Here is a 20,551-nt window from a genome sequence, read left to right on the forward strand (position 1 = left end):
TTTGAATTTCTAAACATTAATGGGAAGACAGGGGCAATGATAATTTAGAAAATATTCTTTGAGCACTAGTATATTATAAGTGGTAGGTAACTGATATTCCATAAAGGCCTCCTTAATTAATGGAAGTCACAGAACTGTTAGGCTTTAGCTTGTATTTTTACCGTAGATTTGTGGGGCAGCCAGAGTCTGTACGTATTGTGTCAAATGTTAATATTTGTGTACCATTATGAAATTTAACACAAAATTTAGTCTCACATTTAAGATAATAATTGGTATTTAATGAATTTTTATCATCCTTTCAAGCTGATTTAGGAAAGCAGTTTTAGCAAGAATTAAGACAAAGAGTATATTAGAAGGTAGGAAGAGAAAAATCACCGTTATTGTGGCTGTAAAAGCAAGACATACTTGGTGCTATTGAGTGTGGGGGAAACTTGAAGTCAAAAACAGTGTATTTATCCTTTAATATTTAGTCCATATTGGCTTATCTATAAATCCTGAAAATAAGAAAACAACTAAATGCAAGATACATCAAACTTAAGCCTTTCAGTTTTATCACTGAATGTTGTTGACTTATAGTTCCTGAGGAATTCATGTACAACCCTTTGACTAGAGTTTATGGAGAACCTCACAGAAGACCTGAAGTTCAGAATGCTACTATTGAATTTATGGCTCCTTCAGAATACATGGTAAGCTTTCATTTTTATGTAGCCTATTTATTTAACACTGGGCTTTAAATAAAACATTGTAGCATTCTATAACAAAATTTTATGTTTTTAAATCTTATATTTGTTCATTATAAATGTAATTTATTATATAAGGGTAAATTTGAAAAGTAAAAGTATACGTAAAATTTCATCTGTATTTTTTGTGTATCAATCTAGAAATGTGAAATACCAGGATCATATTTACTTTTAGGTCACTTCCAATATTTTTCTAATAATGTCGTGATAAATGTTCTCTTGTAAGTACTATTATTATGCACTTGTATGAGTATCTGAGGTCTTGGATTTTTAAAATAATAATTAGGCCTAATGTTTCGTTAGCATTTCACATTTTATTAAGCACTTACATATTTTTGATCATCACAAACAACCATCCGATTTAAGCTAGGTCAGTGCTGTTAATCCTGCTTTACAGATGTGAACACAGATTAAGTGACTCGCTAAATATCCTTTAAGTAAGTGGGAGACCTTGTATAAAAATCCATGCCTTTTGATTTGCTTATGCTTTCACCATGCCATTATGCCTCTAAATAGAAGGAATATGAAGATAAGACTTCACGTCAATTTTTTATGTTTGGTTTTTTTTTTTTTTAAGATTTTATTTATTTATTTCACAGAGAGAGAGAGAGAGAAAGATCACAAGTAGACAGAGAGGCAGGCAGAGAGAGGGGGAGGAAACAGGCTCCCTGCCGAGCAGAGAGCTGAATGCAGGGCTCAATCCCAGGACCCTGAGATCATGACCTGAGCGGAAGGCAGAGGCTTAACCCACTGAGCCACCCAGGCGCCCCAATTTTTTATGTTTTATTTTACCTTGTTATGTTTTTGTGGGGGTAATCTCCGGGCAATGGGAAATACAAATTATGAGGATTCATTTTTTTTTCACCACAAAAAAGTTCATTGTAGAAGACAGTTTTGTGACACTTAAATGGTTGGTAATAGTTTTCCCTAGTATAGCTATCTCTTTGTTGAATTAAAACCAAAAAATCAGAAGATGCATCTGTTCTTTTGTATTGGCTGCCTGAGGTGTCTTTTATCTCCCAGGGTTTGGAAAACTGACTTCCTTTAAATTTGTAAATTTGCCTATTGCAAGATGTTTTGCACCTTCTCCATTTATCTTTTAGGTGACAGATGCTATGAATCTGGCAAGTGGTCTATGCAAAAAAATACAAAAGTTAGTACACTCCAAAAAAAAGTTAGTATACTACATGCCCAGTTCTCATTGTGGTTATTTGATGCTTTTTTATTGACTCGAGAACAAATCTTTGAGTTTGGAATTTTAAAATATAGTTGTACATTTTTATGGATCTTGACTAAAATGCGTTGGTTAAGAAACCAGCTCAGGCTAACTTGATTTGTCACTTACACAGTTTTAATTTCCCTAAATTGTGAAATACAGTATATATGTGGAAAAGTCTATAAAACAAATGTGTAGGTTACCAAGTAGCTGTAAACACCTGTGTTATTAGTACCATGCAGGTCAGAAATTGAACATTGCTGTACTCCCAAAAGCCCTCTGACTATATTTTCTCTCCTTGTCCCTAAAGAAAAACTCTCTGACTTAGGGCAATCACATCTTCATTTTTCTTTTTCTAACTCCACATCTGAAAACAGTATAATATAGTTCGTCTATTTTTAGAACTCCTGATATTTCTATGTTATTTTCTTAATCCATTATTGTTTATTAGTGTCTCCATTTAATCTACAGTGGTAGGTTTAGATTTAATCCTGTTAAAGGTCTTTAATGAGATCTTTCTTTTCTCCAGTTACGACCACCTCAACCTCCAGTGTACCTCTTTGTATTTGATGTATCTCACAATGCAGTTGAAACTGGATACTTGAATTCAGTTTGCCAGAGTTTGTTGGACAATCTGGATTTGTAAGTACCTTAATTCAGCTTAAATTTGAAACTACTGTTTGCAAAATGAATAGTTTCAAAATACTAAAAATGCTGTATATAATTATGTTCTAAATGTCCATTTAAATTGGTTTGTTAGAGGTACATGGGTGGCTCAGTGGGTTAAGCCTCTGCCTTCGGCTCGGGGTCCTGGGATCGAGCCCCGTATCGGGCTCTCTGCTCAGTGAAGAGCCTGCTTCCTCCTCTCTCTCTCTGCCTGCCTCTATGCTACTTATGATCTCTCACTGTCAAATAAATAAATAAAATCTTTAAAAATAAATAAATGGGTTTTTAAATATTTTATTTATTTATTTGACAGAGAGAGAGGGGGGGAAGCAGGCTCCCCCCTGAGCAGAGAGCCCAATGTGGGGCTCGATCCCAGGACGCTGAGATCATGACCTGAGCTGAAGGCAGAGGCTCAACCCACTGAGCCACCCAGGCCCCCTGAGAAACAAATTTATTTTAACTTTTCATTATGGAAAAATTTCAAACAACTAGTAAATAGAATGTAGTGAACTTCTAGGTACCATTCCTCAACTTTAATGTTTTTATGTCCATTTGTTCTTGTTTCATCTAATCCCTCCCATACACAAACACTTTTTCCACATGAGTATTTTTTTCTTTCTTTCTTTCTTTCTTTTTTTTTTTTTTTTAATTTATTTATCAGAGAGAGAGAGGGAGAGAGAGCAAGCACAGGCAGACAGAATGGCAGGCAGAGGCAGAAGCAGGCTCCCTGCTGAGCAAAGAGCCCGATGTGGGACTTGATCCCAGGACGCTGGGATCATGACCTGAGCCGAAGGCAGCTGCTGCTTAACCAACTGAGCCACCCAGGCGTCCCCCACATGAGTATTTTCACTCAAATCTCAGCCAGCATATCTTCTTACCTATAAATAATTACAATTATTTTTTCACCCTAAGATACAAGTATCACAGCAAACAAAATTAGCAGTAATTCTATAATATGATTTAATACCTAGTTCAATTTTTGGTTATGTCAGAAATGCCCTTTTTGAAGGTTTGTTGAAATAAGAATCCAAACAGTGTATACATGTTGCATTTAGTTGTCATATCTGTTAAGTCTCTTAAAATATCTGTACTATAAATGGTTCTTAGATACTTATTGTAACCTATAAAAGCTAGTATAACTTTTCACTGTTGTGAAATATAGTGCTCTTGCGTGGTATAGAAGAATGTGAAGGATCATATCTTACCAGAAATGGACTAAGTCTCTCACCTGGGTGAAAGGAGCCTCCTTATTCTTGCCAGCATTTGTATTTCTTTTTTATTTTAATTTTAATTAATTTATTTATTTTTAAAAGATTTTATTTATTTATTTGGCAGAGAGAGAGAGAGAGATCACGAGTAGGCAGAGAGGCAGGCAGAGAGAGGGAGGGAAGCAGACTCCCCACTGAGCAGAGAGCCTGATGCAGGGCTCGATCCCAGGACCCTGAGATCATGACCTAGGCGAAGGCAGAGGCTTAACCCACTGAGCCACCCAGGTGCCCCTAAATTTTTATTTATTTTTTTAAGATTTTACTTATTTATTTGAGAAAGAGAGACCATGAGCAGAGGGAGGGGAAGGCAGAGCAGGCTCCCTTCTCACTGCACGGCTTGGTTCCAGGACCCTGGAATCATTACGGGAGCTGAAGGCAGACGCTTAACTGACTGAGCCACCCAGGCACCCAGTATTTGTATTTTTAATCAACAAGAATGAAAACTAGTTTGTCTCTCTCCTTAAGAAACTGAAGGTCCAGAGGCGCCTGGGTGGCTCAGTGGATTAAGCCTCTGCCTTCGGCTCGGGTCATGGTCCCGGGGTCCTGGGATTGAGTCCCGCATCGGGCTCTCTGCTCAGCGGGGAGCCTGCTTCCCCCCTCTCTCTCTGCCTGCCTCTCTGCCTACTTGTGATAACTCTCTGTCAAATAAATAAATAAAATCTTTAAAAAAAAAAAAAAAAGAAACTGAAGGTCCACATATTTAAGTTCCTTAAGACAGATACTTTTGGTGCTCTTAAGGTGAACGATGTAAGATTTGGGTAAACTCTTTTTTTTTTTTTTTTAAAGATTTATCCATCCATTTGACAGACAGAGATCACAAGTAGGCAGAGAGGCAGACAGAGAGAGAGGAGGAAGCAGGCTCCCCGCTGAGCAGAGAACCCGATGTGGGGCTCGATCCCAGGACCCTGGGATCATGACCTGAGCCGAAAGCAGAGGCTTTAACCCAGTGAGCCACCCAGGTGCCCCTGGCTAAACTTTTTAAAAGATATGCAATACATTAATTTATATTAAATTTTAGGGGTGCATGGGTGGATCATTGCTTAAGCATCAAACTCTTTTTTTTTGTTTTTTAAAGATTTTATTTATTTATTTGACAGAGAGAAATCACAAGTAGTCAGAGAGGCAGGCAGAGAGAGAGAGGGAAGCAGGCTCCCTGCCGAGCAGAGAGCCCGATGCGGGACTCGATCCCAGGACCCTGAGATCATGACCCGAGCCGAAGGCAGCGGCTTAACCCACTGAGCCACCCAGGCTCCCAAGCATCAAACTCTTGATCTCAGCTCAGGTGTTGATCTGAGGGTGTGAAGTTCAAGCCCTTTGGTGGGTTCCATGCCTAGCATATATACACATACATATATATATTATATACACATAGACACATGAATATATTCTATTTTACAGTTGCTAAGTGGTAATTTTTTGTTAAAATCATCTACAAAGTTCACTATAAGAACATGAAAATGTTTATATATACATTCAAATATTTTTTTAATATATTATTTCCTTTGTAATTTATGTAACTTTATATAGGTGTAGTGAGTTTTGGATTGCTGTATTATTGCAGGGTTTTATTGATTGTTTGGCTTACGTGTAATGTTTTCACTTTGAGTAAGTTCTGTTTTCATACTAGTTAAACATTTGGTGGATTAATCATTTATTTTGGGACTATTTCCGTAATACAAAAGTATTTTGTATGATATACATATATATGTTATCATATATCATATTTTGTATGATGTATATATGTTAACTCTTCACAGATATTTTTATATATGTATGTATATGGAAAAACTTGATGCAATATTCTTTTGAATTTGTTTGTTGTAGGCTTCCTGGGAACACCAGGACAAAAATTGGCTTCATTACATTTGATAGTACAATCCACTTCTACAGTCTTCAAGAAGGTCTCTCTCAACCTCAGATGCTAATCGTTTCAGATATTGAAGGTATATATACTTAAAATTATTGAAACACCTTAGGAATTTTCAGTTTTATAAATATATCATGAATATTTGACATATGTATGTGTGTATGGTGTATATGATATGACTAAGAGCTTGAGTATAAAGTCATAAGCTTATTGTAATTGTAAGAGTCCTTTAGTCCAATCCCTCATTTTATAGAAGAGAAAACAGTAACAGAGGTAAAGTGAATTCTGAGGCAACAAAAACAAGTTAATGTTCAAACAAATTAAACATAGGTTTCTTTTTCCCTTCTTATTCATTCATTCAAAAAGTATTTGAGGAGAGACATATAAAAGTAATGGGACAGAATAGGTTTATTCCAGGAATAAACCAAACATATATGCTGAACTGATTTTTTTTTTTTTAAGATTTTACTTATTTATTTGACAGAGATCACAAGTAGGCAGAAAGACAGGCAGAGAGAGAGGAGGAAGCAGGCTCCGTGCCGAGTAGAGAGCCTAATGCGGGGCTCGATCCCACTGGGATCATGACCTGAGCCGAAGGCAGAGGCTTTAACCCACTAAGTCACTCAGGTGCCCCTGAATTGATTTTTTTTTTTTTAAGAATTTACTTATTTATGGGGTGCCTGGGTGGCTCAGTGGGTTGAGCCTCTGCCTTGGACTTGGGTCATGATCTCAGGGTCATGAGATCAAGCCCTGCATCAGGCTCTCTGCTGGGCAGGGAGCCTGCTTCCCCCCATCTCTCTGCTTGCCTCTCTGCCTACTCGTGATCTCTCTCTCTGCCAAATAAATAAATAAATAAAATCTTTTAAAAATAAATAAATTAATTAAAATTAAAATAAAAAAGAAATACAAATGCTGGCAAGAATAAGGAGGCTCCTTTCGCCCAGGTGAGAGACTTAGTCCATTTCTGGTAAGATATGATCCTTCACATTCTTCTATACCACGCAAGAGCACTATATTTCACAACAGTGAAAAGTTATACTAGCTTTTATAGGTTACAATAAGTATCTAAGAACCATTTATAGTACAGATATTTTAAGAGATTTCAGGGTCCTGGGATCGAGTCCCACATCAGGCTCTCTGCTAGGCAGGGAGCCTGCTTCCTCCCACCCCCCCTCTCTCTGCCTGCCTCTCTGCCTACTTGAGATCTCTGTCAAATAAATAAATAAAATCTTGGAGAAAAAAAAGAAAAAGGAAAGTAGATAATTTGGCTTCTTCAAAATTAAAAAATAATTTTTTAAAAGATTTATTTATTTATTTAGAGGGCAAGTACACAAGAAGGGGGAGGGTCAAAGGACAGGGACAGAATCTCAAGCTGACTCTCCTAAGCATGGAGCCCTATGTGGGGCTCAAGTTCCCAACCCTGAGGTCATGACATGTATGTAAATCAAGAGTTGGCCATTTAACCAAGTGAACCACCCAGGTACCCCCCAAATTAAGAACTTTTGTGTTTCACAGTTAAGAATGTAAAAAGGCAACCCACAGAATGAGAAAATATTATAAATCATATGTCTGATCAGGAATTTATATCTAGGGGCACCTGGGGTGGGTCAGTCATTTGAACTTTCTTTGGCTCAGGTCAAGATCCTAGGGTCTTGGGATTGAGCCCTGCATCCGGCTCCTTGCGCAGTGGGGAGCCTGCTTCTCCCTCTCCCTTTGCCTGCTGCTCCTCCTCCTCGTGCACATGCTCTCTCTCTCACATGCTATCTTTCTCTCCCTCTGTCAAGTAAATAAATAAAATCTTAATTTTATTTTATTTGAGAGACAGACAAAGAGAAAAGAGAGAGAGAGCACAAGCAGGGTAAGAGGCAAAGGGAGCAGCAGACTCCCAATGAATGGGGGAGCCTGATGCGGGCTCAATCCCAGGACCCTGAGATCATGACCTGAGCCGAAGGCAGATACTTAGCCAACTAATCCACCCAAATGCCCCAATAAATAAAATCTTTTTTTAAAAATATAGGAATTTGTGGGGCACCTGGGTGGCTCAGTGGGTTAAAGTCTCTGCCTTTGGCTTGGGTCATGATCCCAGGGTCTTGGGGTCGAGCCCCACATTGCGCTCTCTGCTCAGTGGGAAGCCTGCTTCCCCCTCTCTCTGTCTGCCTCTCTGCCTACTTGTGATGTCTCTCTCTCTGTGTCAAATAAATAAATAAAATCTTTAAAAAAAGATATAGGAATTTACATCTGCATTATAGAAAGAACTTCTACAACTGAACAAGAAAAACACAATTTAAAGTGGGTAAATGATTTGAATAGACATGTCTCTATTCTATACACAGTATTCAATATTTTCTATAAACAGTTGGCTGATAGGCTCTTGAAAAGATGCTCTGTATCATAAGTTATCAGGGAAATACAAATGAAAACCACGATGAGACTAGTTAGAAAATCTCCGATTCAGAATTCAAATAGTTTTGCTGCTCTGAGCATGTCTATGAATGTCCACAGAAGCAACAGCATGAGTATTGGTTTTGGGGTTACAAATAAATATTAGTGAGTAGGGGTACATGGGTGAGCTCAGTTGGTTATGGGTCTTGCTCAGAGGGGAGCCTGCTTCTCCTTCTCCCACTCCCCCTGTTTGTGCTCGCTCTTTCTCTCACTCTCTGTCAAATAAATAAATAAAATCTTCAAAAAAAAATTTTAGTAGGCAAATTGGCAAATACAGAATCCATAAATAGTGAGGACTCACTATACATCTTTAAAGGGCAGTAGTTTAAAAGAGCCCTGGTTTCTGTCCTGGTTGTTTTTAATCTCACAACAAACCAGCCTGGTTATTCATTCATTCCCTAACCAGATAATTATTTTGCATGAAATAAAATCACTGAATAGGTGATTCTGATGATGGGCCAAATTGTGAATTCGCTGCTAAGATCCTTGCTGGATGTCATATAGCAGGGATTAAAAAAAAGATAGTAACAAGTAAAGTATTTGCAAGAACGTGGAGAAAGTGGAACTCTCAGACACTGCCTGTTGGAATGGAAAATACTGCAGCCACTATGGAACAGTCTACTTCTTGCTCCAAAAGTTTATAAACACAGAGTTATCATATGACCAAGCAATTCTAGTCAATATATATATAGATACTCAAGGAAAGTAGGAAAATGTGCAGGTGGATGTTCATAGCAACATAGCCAAAAAGTAGAAACAACCCTAATGCCCCTTGTTTGATGAATGGATAAATTAAAAGTGTATCCGTACCATGAAATACTATTTGTCAGTAAAAAAGAATAAAGTACTGATAGGTGCTTCAACATAGCGAACCTTGAAAACATTATGCTGCTGGGACGCCTGGGTGGCTCAGTTGGTTAAGCAGCTGCCTTCGGCTCAGGTCATGATCCCAGCGTCCTGGGATCGAGTCCCATATCGGGCTCCTTGCTCCGCAGGGAGCCTGCTTCTCCGTCTGACTCTGCCTTCCACTCTGTCTGCCTGTGCTCGCTCTCGCTCACTCTCTCTGACAAATAAATAAAAAAATCTTTAAAAAAAAAAAAAAAAAAGAAAACATTATGCTGAATGTCAGAAGCCAGTCATAAAGTACCTCATACTGTGACTCTTTCGTGTGTGACTCTTTTTATTTTAAAATTTTATCTGTTTGAGAAAGCGTGTGTGTGTGCGCGTGCTTGCACTTGTGGGGTGGGGGATGGGACGTGAGGGAGGAGCAGAAGGGAGAGAATTCCAAGCAGACTCCCCCGTGGGTGCAGAGTCTGATGTAGGGCTTGATCTCACAATCCCGGGATCATGACCTTCGGACCATATTCTGAACTGAAATCAAGAGTTAGTTAGGTGTTGGGCTATTGGTTTCGTCTTAGATCATCTGGGCATGGAGTCTGCTTGGGATTCTCTGCCTCTCCCTCTGCCACTCACCGCTATCATGCATTCTCTCTCTAAAATAAAGAAATTAAATATTTTTAAAAATATGAAATTTCCAGGATAGGCACATCCACAGACAGACTGGTGGCTTCCTAGCTCTCTGGGAGTTGGCAGGGACATGAAGAGTTCACATGGTGTTTTTGGGATAATGAGAAGGATCTGGAATTAGTGTTGATGATTTGCAATTCTGTGAATATATAAAAACATCACTGAATTGTTATCTTCTATAAGGGTGAATTCTATGATATGGGAATTATATCTCAATTAAACTTATTAAACATTTTTAAAATTTTTACGATTGATTTATTTGAGAGAGAGCTACAGAGCGTGTGGGGGGACGGGCAGAGGGAGAGAGCCTTAGGCAGCCTCCATGTGAAGCGTGGAACCCAACATAGGGCTTGACATACGACGTGAGCAGAAAACAAGAATCAAACTTGGATGGCCTGACTATGCCATCCAGGCGCCTCAAAACATTCTTTAAAGAAAAAAATCTAAATAGTCAACTGTCAACGAGAATTTTTTCAGATTTTTCTAATTTATTTGAGAGAAAGAGAGATGCGGAGGGAGAAAGGGAGAGAGGGAGAGAGATAGAAGCAGATGCCCTGCTGAGTAGGAAGCCTGATGCGGGGCTCAGTCCCAGGACCCAGAGATCATAACCCAAGCCGAAGGCAGATGCTTGACCAACTGAGCCACCCAGGTGCCCTGACTGTAGAATTTTTGTGTGGCAGCTAAAGTAAATATTTAATATTACAAATAGTATTTTAGTATTATTTTTTATGAACATTATAATGAGCCTTTTAAAAAAAAGCAAATAGTACCAATATGTGGAAAGTAAGACTTCTTATAATCCTTCACCTCCACCCATAGTTTTGCTTCCTTTTAAAGGAAGAGAATTTAATTCCTAAGTAAAAATGAATTTGAATCCTGAGGAGCTCATCTGAAGTGGTCAGTTAGCATACCATCTGATTTACCTGACTTTATAGTCTCATAAATATTGGCACTAGTTGGGACATTCTTTATGAGACAGTATGTGCTTTTTGAATGACAGAGCTGTTGTTGGGTTCCATTACTTCTTTGTAAAGACCTAGCATTCTTGTGTGTCATCTTAGTCAACATTTTTTTTTTAATGCCAAGACTACTAGTTTCATGGGCTAATAAGCAAGAATGTAAAGTAGGATTCTGAACTCTTGTCTTTAACTTAAGAAGCAAAGCACTTGTGCAAACCTGTACTGAGTGTTTACTCAACAGATCAATATTTTCTAATTAGGAGCCTATTTACCTTTTATATGGTAACATAAGTTATAATAAATACCTAAATCAATGGACCTTTGATGGCTTTTTTAATATAGGTAGACAGTGCTTATATAATAGAGGAGGTCACTTTTCTTTAAATTATGAGGGTAAATTTTTTTTTTTTTTTTAAGATTTTATTTGTCAGAGAGAGCACAAGTAGGGGGAGCAGCAGACAGAGGGAGAAGCAGGCTTCCTGCTGAGCAAGGAGCCAGACACCAGACTGTATCCCAGGACCCTGGGATTGTGACCTGAGACAAAGGCAGATGCTTAATGGACTGAGCCACCCAGGCATCCCTGGGGGTGGTTAATTATATCAGTGTTAAATGTTTGAAACATCTTTAACAATTAAGTTTTGCTTGAAAGAAATATTTATTTATTTTTTCAGATGTTTTTATACCTATGCCAGAGAACTTATTAGTAAATTTAAATGAAAGTAAAGAGGTAAGTTACATTTTCTTATCTGACACGTTTTTTTTTAAATATTGAAGGAATGTATTTTCAAAATGAACTTTAAGTAGTTTTTTTCTTTCTGAGGCATTTCTAAGATGTATAACATTTTATATTTGCTGTTAGTTAAAATTCATCAGATGAACAGATCTTGAGTTTACCCTTGAACTGATGGCTCTTAAGTCTAACGTAGCAAGATACTTTGTAATAGGGTAGAAGATAAGCCTATTTCGTAAAGGAAAACCTGAAGGAAACCTGCCTTGCCACCATTTGGGAAATGGGGAGGGTTGCTCAGATAAGCTTCTGGTCACTACATAGAAGCACTTTAGCTAGGCTGCTTTCAGTGCCCTTTGCTTTTCTGATTCACAGAGTGTCATTGGGGTCAGTTCAGAAGAAACTTATTCCCTGCCTGGAAATTGCCATGACATAATACAGTGAGAGGTGAACAGAATGTGTCTGAAGGGGGGATGTTGTCTACCCTGTACATGCATATATGCCGTAGGGGTAACATTTTAACTAGCAAGTCTATGGTCTCAGCTGTTGGCAACAGTGACTTCACCATAGCGTGAAGTACTTTTTTTCCCTTTAACTCTCTTTATTTGTACAACCTAACCTGAATAGGTAGTAGTTTTTCATTTTGTTTTTCTTTTGTAGTGGTATTACTAGTTGGAAAATTTACTGGCTATCTTAGACTTTTCAATAGGGGAAGAGTTAAATCGCTTTGGAACTGAAAAGAATAAAGTGTGTAGAGGTGATTGAGAAGGCCGTGTTTGATGGCATTAAAAGAAATCAAATCTAAACTGTGATGGTTCTTTTGGATACATTTTGGACTTATAGTCTTGCTGGACTACTGCATGTGCAAGAACTGTAAGGCCCCAATTTTGATTTGTCTTGCTTGCCAATTTATAATGTTGACTTAAAATGGCTTTCTTGTCATTTGGCCAACTTCATTGTTTACTGTACTGTCTGTAGATTCTCTGACCATCATCATGACTCAGTGTCTTGTCTACTGTATTAGTTATTGACTTTTGTGGAAGAAGTTTTTAATTGTTAACATCTTTGAGTTTTCTTGCTTTATTTTACAAGCTTGTTCAAGATTTACTGAAAACTTTGCCGCAAATGTTCACCAAGACCCTGGAAACCCAGAGTGCCTTGGGTCCTGCACTTCAGGCGGCCTTTAAGCTGATGTCCCCAACTGGTGGTCGAATGTCTGTCTTTCAAACACAACTTCCTACTCTTGGAGTGGGAGCCCTGAGACCACGAGAGGAGCCCAACCAAAGGTCATCTGCTAAGGTTAGAAAGTCATCAAATGTATGTTACCATATATTTTGGGACTCTACTCTGTCCTTTAACCACAAAGCCTGTTCATTTATTTTTCAGTTGTGGAGAGGAGGGAGTATAAGGAAAGAGACAAAGCATTTCTCTTTTATGTCGAAATTTCTATTTTGTTACACTTACCACCTGATTCACTTTTACCTTATTTTTGGATCTTTAGCGGGCCGCTAGCAGTGCAGCCTGCCTTTAATAAGAAAGTCTGGCAGTCTAAAGAATATACCTTTTAGGAACAAAGTAGAATGTGGGTGACCGCTAAAAAGTAGTCTGTCTTATTGACTGCCATGGATTGCTTTTGAGCACTTTGTGTATATAAATGATTTGAAGTGTGTATTGGTTAAAAGATGATGAGAGTTGCTGTATACTGTAATGATGATGGTGTCAGTCCTGGGGTCAGTCTGTCTAAATTCTGCTTTTTGTTTTATCATTTTTACTACTATGTTTTTAAAGATTTTATTTATTTGTAATAGAGAGCCCAAGCAGGGGGAGCAGTAGGCAGAAGGAGAAACAGGCTCTCTGCTGTGCAGGGACCCCGATTTGGGGCTTGATCCCAGGACCTTGAGATCATGACCTGAACCAAAGACAGATGCTTAACCGACTGAGCCCCCCCGGGCGTCCCTCAACTGCCTTTTAGCTGTACGAGCTTGAAGAATTAATTTCTTTGCCCTTCTGTTTCCTTATGTTTATTTATAAAGTAAAAATAATTATAGTACTAACTTCTTACAATAGTTCAAAGGTCTACATAGATATTACACATGAATTCTTTAGAACATTTTCCAGTATTCTAAGCATTTAATAGATTATTGAAATTAGCATTATAGATGTATTTCTTTTTAAAAGTAGAAAATAGGGGCGCCTGGGTGGCTCAGTGGGTTAAGCCGCTGCCTTCGGCTCAGGTCATGATCTCAGAGTGCTGGGATCGAGTCCTGCATCGGGCTCTCTGCTAAGCGGAGAGCCTGCTTCCCTCTCTCTCTCTGCCTGCCTCTCCATCTACTTGTGATTTCTCTCTGTCAAATAAATAAATAAAAAAAAATAAAATAAAATAAAAGTAGAAAATAGAAAATCCTTAAGCGGTACATGTTTTTCACTGAGAAAATGAAGAACTGAAAAGAAAGCATTTTTAGCATGCCCAAGGATAATTGTTAACATCTTGGTATATATATATATATTTCAAGGGATAGGTTTTAAAATTTTATGACAATTTAATAATTAAAAATTTTTTCTTTCTTGTAATTTATTATTAACAGGAGATTCACTTGACACCATCCACTGACTTTTACAAGAAATTAGCCTTAGATTGTTCTGGTCAGCAGGTAGCCGTGGACTTATTCCTTCTCAGTGGACAGTATTCTGACTTGGCTTCTCTGGGTGAGTTCTTCCTCATGATTATTTTTCTCAAGTGAATGTGAAAATGACATTTATATGATGATACTCTAAATAAAGGACAAAGTGAAGGAATTTTTATTCCTTTGAGAGAGTTCATCAGTCTGTTACAAACCTTTGGTCTTCTAAACATTTATTATGTATTTCTGAACGTTTATAATAGAGAGATTTTATACTGCTATTTAAAAGGATGAAATACTCTTTTTTTGATAATACTTTGGGAGGCTGGGGCAAGATTGATTCAAACACCAGTAGTTTTTTCATGCAGTATTAGTTAATTACAGAATTTTTAAAAAGTATGTGTTTTCTTCCAGGTTGTATTTCTCGGTATTCAGCAGGAAGTGTCTATTACTATCCTTCTTACCACCATCAGCAGAACCCAGTCCAAGTACAGAAATTACAGAAGGAACTACAGAGATACCTCACTCGAAAGATTGGCTTTGAGGCAGTCATGAGGATTCGGTGTACGAAAGGTGGGGGCACTTTTTTCGCACTTACATAGATGTGTTGCTTTTGATATCAATAAATAAACATTTTCAGCTAACGTTATTTCATAGGATTTGCTCATAAGAGTTTATTTTGGGGTGCCTGGGTGGCTCAGTGACTCAGGTCATGGTCTCAGGGTCCTGGGATCAAGCCCCGCATTGGACTCTCTACTCAGCAGGGAGCCTGCTTCCCCCTCTCTCTGCCTGCCTCTCTGCCAACTTGTGATCTCTGTCTCTCTCTCTCTGTCAAATAAATATATAAATAAATACATACATCTTTTAAAAAAAAAAGTTCATTTTATAAGAGATTTTACTTAAACTAATGGAATATGAAATTAAGAATAGGGAAGAGAGGTACCTGGCTGGCTCAGTTGCTAGAGCATGCAACTCTTGATCTCAGGGTTGTGAGTTCAAGTCCCACATTGGGTGTGGAGTCTACTTAAAAAAAAAAAAAATGTTTCTGAAGAAACATTATAAAAGAAAATAGAAGCTTTTTTTAAAATATCTTTTTAATTTATTTGACAGCGCACAAGCAAGGGAGCAGGAGAAGGAGAAGCAGGCTCCCCACTAAGCGGTGAGCCCAGTGCAGGGCTCGATCCCAGGACCCTGGGATCGTGATATGAGTTGAAGGCAAAGACTTAACCCACTGAGCCACCCAGGTGCCCCAGAAAATAGAAACTATTTTGAATGTTCTGAAAGCCACTGAATTGTATGTGTATGTGTGATTTTTATGGTATGTGAATTATATCTCTCATTTTAAAAAAATTGGGGGCGCCTGGGTGGTTCAGTGGGTTAAAGCCTCTGCCTTCAGCTCAGGTCATGATCCCAAGGTCCTGGGATCGAGCCCCACATCAGGCTCTTTGCTCAGTGGGGAGCCTGCTTCCCTTCCTCTCTCTCTGTCTGCCTCTCTGCCTACTTGTGATATCTCTCTCTCTCCCTCTCTGTTAAATAAATAAATAAATAAATCTTCTTCTTCTTCTTCTTTTTTTTTTAAAGATTTTATTTATTTATTTGACAGAGAGAGATCACAAGTAGGCAGAGAGAGAGGAAGAGAAGCAGGCTCCCTGCTGAGCAGAGAGCCTGATGCGGGACTTGGTCCCAGGACCCTGAGATCATGACCTGAGTCGAAGGCAGAGGTTTAACCCACTGAGCCACCCAGGTGCCCTTTTATTTTAGATTTTATGTATTTATTTGACAGAGTGCACAAGCAAGGGAGCAGGAGAGGAAGAAGCAGGCTCCCCACTAAGCAGTGAGCCCAGTGCAGGGCTTGATCCCAGGACCCTAAAATCATGACCTGAGCCGAAGGCAGAGGCTTAACCCACTAAGCCACCCAGGTGCCTCTTTATTCAGATTTTTAAAATAATGTTGTTCTGGGATGCCTGGATGGCTCAGGTAAGCGTCTTATCTTCGGCTCAGGTAAGCGTCTTATCTTCGGCTCAGGTTATGATCCCAGGGTCCTAGGAAATTGTTCCTATCAGGTGCCTGTTTCTTCTTTTACTTGCTGTTCCTGCTGTTTGTGCTCTCTCTCTCTCTGCCAAATAAATAAATCTTTAAAAATATATAAATAAAATAATGTTCGGGGCGCTTGGGTAGCTCAGTGGGTTAAGCCACTGCCTTCGGCTCAGGTCATGATCTCAGGGTCCTGGGATCGAGTCCCGCGTCGGGCTCTCTGCTCAGCGGGGAACCTGCTTTCTCCTCTCTCTCTCTCTGCCTGCTTCTCTGACTACTTGTGATCTCTCTCTGTCAAATAGATAAATAAAATCTTTAAAAATAAATAAATAAAATAATGTTCTTGAAGAGATATGAAGCAATAATTTTTTTAAAGTGGAAAGATTATATGAAATAGCAAAAAAATAAAAATATATATATATATATCAATATATAAGGACCCATGGACCTGTCCACTAGATAGATGTTGAAATCTTTCTGTCAAACCATGTGTCAAATGAAGTTCTCTCTTATCTGTCACTGTAATAAAAAGAAAAAATGGTTGAGTAAAACAGCTGACAATAAAGCCTTTGTAATATGTAAGATTTCAAATACTTCTATAAGGTTGCCACATCTCCAGACAACTCAGGTAGTAATGTCACTCGTCACCAGTTAGTTACCAACTAGCTTTCTGTTTCTGGTTCTTGTGCTCTGATTGGCTGGCTGTAGATTGGAGGTTCCTGCTACCCCCTCTTTGGGTTCAATTAATTTGCCAGAGAAGCTTACAGAAATCAAAGAAACATTTTATTTTCTAGATTACTGGTTTATTATAGAAGGATGTAACTTAGGAACGGTCTGATGGAAAAGATGTATAGGGAAAGGTATAGAGAAAGGGAAAGGGCATGGAGCTTCTGCAGCTTCCGTGTTCTCTCTGAGCACTCCACTCTCCCCAAATCTCTGTGTGTTCACCAATCTGGAAGCTTTCCAAAGGACCTCTCCTACTAGGTTTTACATAGTTGTGGCTGATTAAGTTATTGGCCATTGATGACTGACTCTACCTCCAGTTCCTCTGCCCTCCCCAAAGGTTGTTGGTGGGGGGACAGGTTGGACTGTAATTTCCAACCTTCTGATTACATGGTTGGATCCTCTGGTAACCAGCCCCCATCCTTTGGTTACATAGGTGCTTATCAAAGATCACTCCATCAACATAGCAGAAGATACCTTTGTGAATTTCATCACTTAGATCGTCCTAAGAGTTTAGGAGTTCTGTGCTGGCAATGAGTGAAGATCAAGTACCTATTTCTTATTATAAATCACAATATTACATGCAAACGTTTTTTTTTTTTTAAAGATTTTATTTATTTATTTGACAGACAGAGATCACAAGTAGGCAGAGAGGCAGGCAGAGAGAGAGGCAAGCAGGCTCCCCGCCAAGCAGAGAACCCGATGCGGGACTCGATCCCAGGACCCTGAGATCATGACCTGAGCATAAGGCAGTGGCTTAATCCACTGAGCCACCCAGGCGCCCCAAACTTTTTTTTTAAGTAGGCTGTACACCCAGCATAGGGCCCAGTGAGGGGCTTGAACTCACAACTCTCAGATCAAGAGCTGAGCTGAGATCAAGAGTTGGATACTTGGGGCACCTGGGTGGCTCAGTGGATTAAAGCCTCTGCCTTTGGCTCAGGTCATGATCCCAGGGTCCTGGGATTGAGCCCGGCGTTGGGCTCTCTGCTCAACGGAGATCCTGCTTCCTCCTCTCTCTGCGTGCCTCTCTGCCTACTTGTGATCTCTCTGTCAAATAAATAAATAAAATCTTAAAAAAAAAAGATTTTATTTATTTATTTGAGAGAGAGCAAGAGTGAGAGAGATAGCATTCACAGAGGAAGAGGGAGAAACAGACTTCCTGCTGAAAAGGGAATCCAACACAGGGCTGGATCCCAGGACCATGAGATCATCATCCTAGCGGAAGGCAGACCCTTAACCGACTGAGCCAACCAGGTGCCCAAAACTAAACTTTCTCCCCCACTCCACAGCTCCACAACTAAACTTTTAAATTTACTCTGTCAGTCTGATGGGTGACAAAGATAAAATGGAATTATCTATATATTGCCTTATGTAAATCATCTTGATAAAATTTTCTCTTCTAGGTCTTTCCATTCATACTTTCCATGGGAACTTCTTTGTTCGGTCGACAGACTTACTGTCTTTGCCTAACGTAAACCCCGATGCTGGGTATGCAGTACAGATGTCTGTGGAAGAGAGTCTTACTGACACTCAGTTGGTTTCCTTTCAGTCTGCACTCTTGTATACATCCAGCAAAGGTAAATTGGTTTTGTTTGTTTGTTTTTATTGTGGCAAAGACATATGAGATTACACTTTTAGCAGATTTTTAAGATTACAATCCAGTGTAGTTAACTATAAATCCATTGTGTTGTGGCAAAGGTAAATTTTTTTATTTAGTCATGTATTCTTTGCCTTATAATGAATGCCCTCTCCTTTGGACATACTCACTCCTATTAAGCCAGAAGAGTATTTCTCATCTTAAGAGCTTTGTTGCTATTCCTGGTAAAGCTAAGATGTGTTGTATTTGTTTTCCTTAGCCATTGTTTTTAACAGATATTTACTAAGAGTCTACTTAGTGTCAGGCTGATTGTTTAGAAAAATCTTAGTATTGTCAGATTGTTTTTTGGAAGGATTTCACCAGTTCATGGTCCCATCAAGTGCCCTTTCCATTTCAGCCTCTGATTTTGTGTGTGTGTATGTCTTTGCATGTCTCTCTGTATGTTTATTTGTTGTTGTTGATAGGCTAATTATTGTAACTGTTTTCTTTTAGTTCTCACTGTTTTTGGCTAGAATAGAAACTCTAAACACTGTTACCCTTTTTTGCAGATATTATTTCTCCTTTTTAAAAGTAATTTAATGAGCTCCTCATATGTACATTTTCATCACTCTTCATGTATCAGTACAGGTTGTAGTATGAATATCATCTCTAGTTTTTTGACTTGTTCTTTTTCATTAGTGTTCAAGGTTTTACTGGTTAGAAATTTTAAAAATTATATCAGACATAATATCTGATATTTGATGGTTATCAAAAAGTTTTCATCTTTCTGTATTTATTGATTTTTTATTGTGGGTAATTACTAAAGAGAAAATAATTGTATTTTTTTTAAAGATTTTATTTATTTGACAGACAGAGATCACAAGTAGGCAGAGAGGCAGGCAGAGAGAGAGAGGAGGAAGCAGGCTCCCTACTGAGCAGAGAGCCCTATGCAAGGCTTGATCCCAGGACCCTGGGATCGGATCATGACCTGAGCTGAAAGCAGAGGCTTTAACCCACTGAGCCACCCAGGCACCCCGAGAAAATAATTATATTAATTGATTTTTTTTTTTTTTTTTAGTTTTTTCTGCTGGGTGTGGTGAATAAACAATAAATAAATAATCTTGGAACACTGAAAAAATAAAAAGTTTTTTCTGTGATTAAAGAGGAAAGTATAAAATTTCTTTGGACTTTAAATGTCAAAACAGACTCTAGAACATGTGTGGAAGTATTGTTGTCATTATGTATGTATTCATGTGTGTATGTAATTCATATATACAATGTATGTAATTCAAAATTTATATTAATAAAAAAGATAAAATAACCAAAATATTCAGAAAAAAGATTTTTAAGCTAGCATTTTACCACCATTTGATTATGATCCCTTTTCAATTGTAATTTGAACAAAAAGAATTTTTTAAAAAATTTTATTTATTTGAAAGGGAGAGAGAGAGAGAGGGAGCACAAGTAGAGGGGAGGGGCAGAGGGAGATGGAGAAGCAGACTCCCCACTGAGCAGGAAACCTGAACCAGGGCTTGATCCCAGGATGCCAGGATCATGACCCTGAGTCTTATTATCTCAGGGCAGATGTTTAACCGACTGAGCCAGTCAGATGCCCCAAACAAAAAGAATTTTGTAGTGAAAAAATAAGAGGACTCAGTCAGTTAAGCATCTGCCTTTGGCTCAGGTCATGATCCCAGGGTCCTAGGATTGAGTCCCGCATCAGGCTCCCTGATAAATGGGGAGTCTGCTTCTTCCCTCTGCCCTTCCCCGCCCCCACTGCTTGTGATCCCTCTTTCTCTCTCTCTCTCTCTCAAATAAAGAAAATCTTTAATGAATAAAACTCTGAAGTTTGTTTCTTTTTGTTTATTTTTAAAGTTTTGATACTATTTCTGCATACTGAATAACCCTTTTTGGTTCTAAATTAAAAAGAAGTGATTCCAAGAAAATACAAATTTTTTAATATAGTTGTGTCCTTACTATCATTTTTGTCTTTTCGGCAAAGGTGAAAGAAGAATTCGTGTTCATACATTGTGTTTGCCTGTAGTTTCAACTCTGAACGAAGTCTTTCTTGGAGCTGATGTTCAAGCAATTTCAGGGTTATTGGCCAATATGGGTAAGAATCATTATCGGCTATTATAAATATTTCACAAATATAATAATAGAAAAATCTGCTTAGTTTTTTTTC

The 20,551-nt window shown here is 38.5% G+C and overlaps 1 protein-coding gene across 1 annotated transcript in view; it reads left to right on the plus strand.

The window, feature by feature from the left end:
* Positions 1-20,551, plus strand: part of SEC24A (SEC24 homolog A, COPII coat complex component) — a 68,954-nt gene that overhangs the window by 36,463 nt on the left and 11,940 nt on the right. Inside the window, exons 9-17 of the mRNA XM_059417598.1 lie at positions 577-686; positions 2,486-2,598; positions 5,715-5,833; positions 11,357-11,412; positions 12,505-12,711; positions 13,998-14,118; positions 14,448-14,606; positions 18,194-18,367; positions 20,369-20,479. Coding sequence (XP_059273581.1) covers positions 577-686; positions 2,486-2,598; positions 5,715-5,833; positions 11,357-11,412; positions 12,505-12,711; positions 13,998-14,118; positions 14,448-14,606; positions 18,194-18,367; positions 20,369-20,479 — 1,170 coding nt within the window. The remainder of the gene's footprint in view (positions 1-576; positions 687-2,485; positions 2,599-5,714; positions 5,834-11,356; positions 11,413-12,504; positions 12,712-13,997; positions 14,119-14,447; positions 14,607-18,193; positions 18,368-20,368; positions 20,480-20,551) is intronic.

The sequence above is a fragment of the Mustela nigripes genome, chromosome 12 (assembly GCF_022355385.1).
Source record: "Mustela nigripes isolate SB6536 chromosome 12, MUSNIG.SB6536, whole genome shotgun sequence".
Lineage (NCBI taxonomy): Eukaryota > Metazoa > Chordata > Mammalia > Carnivora > Mustelidae > Mustela > Mustela nigripes.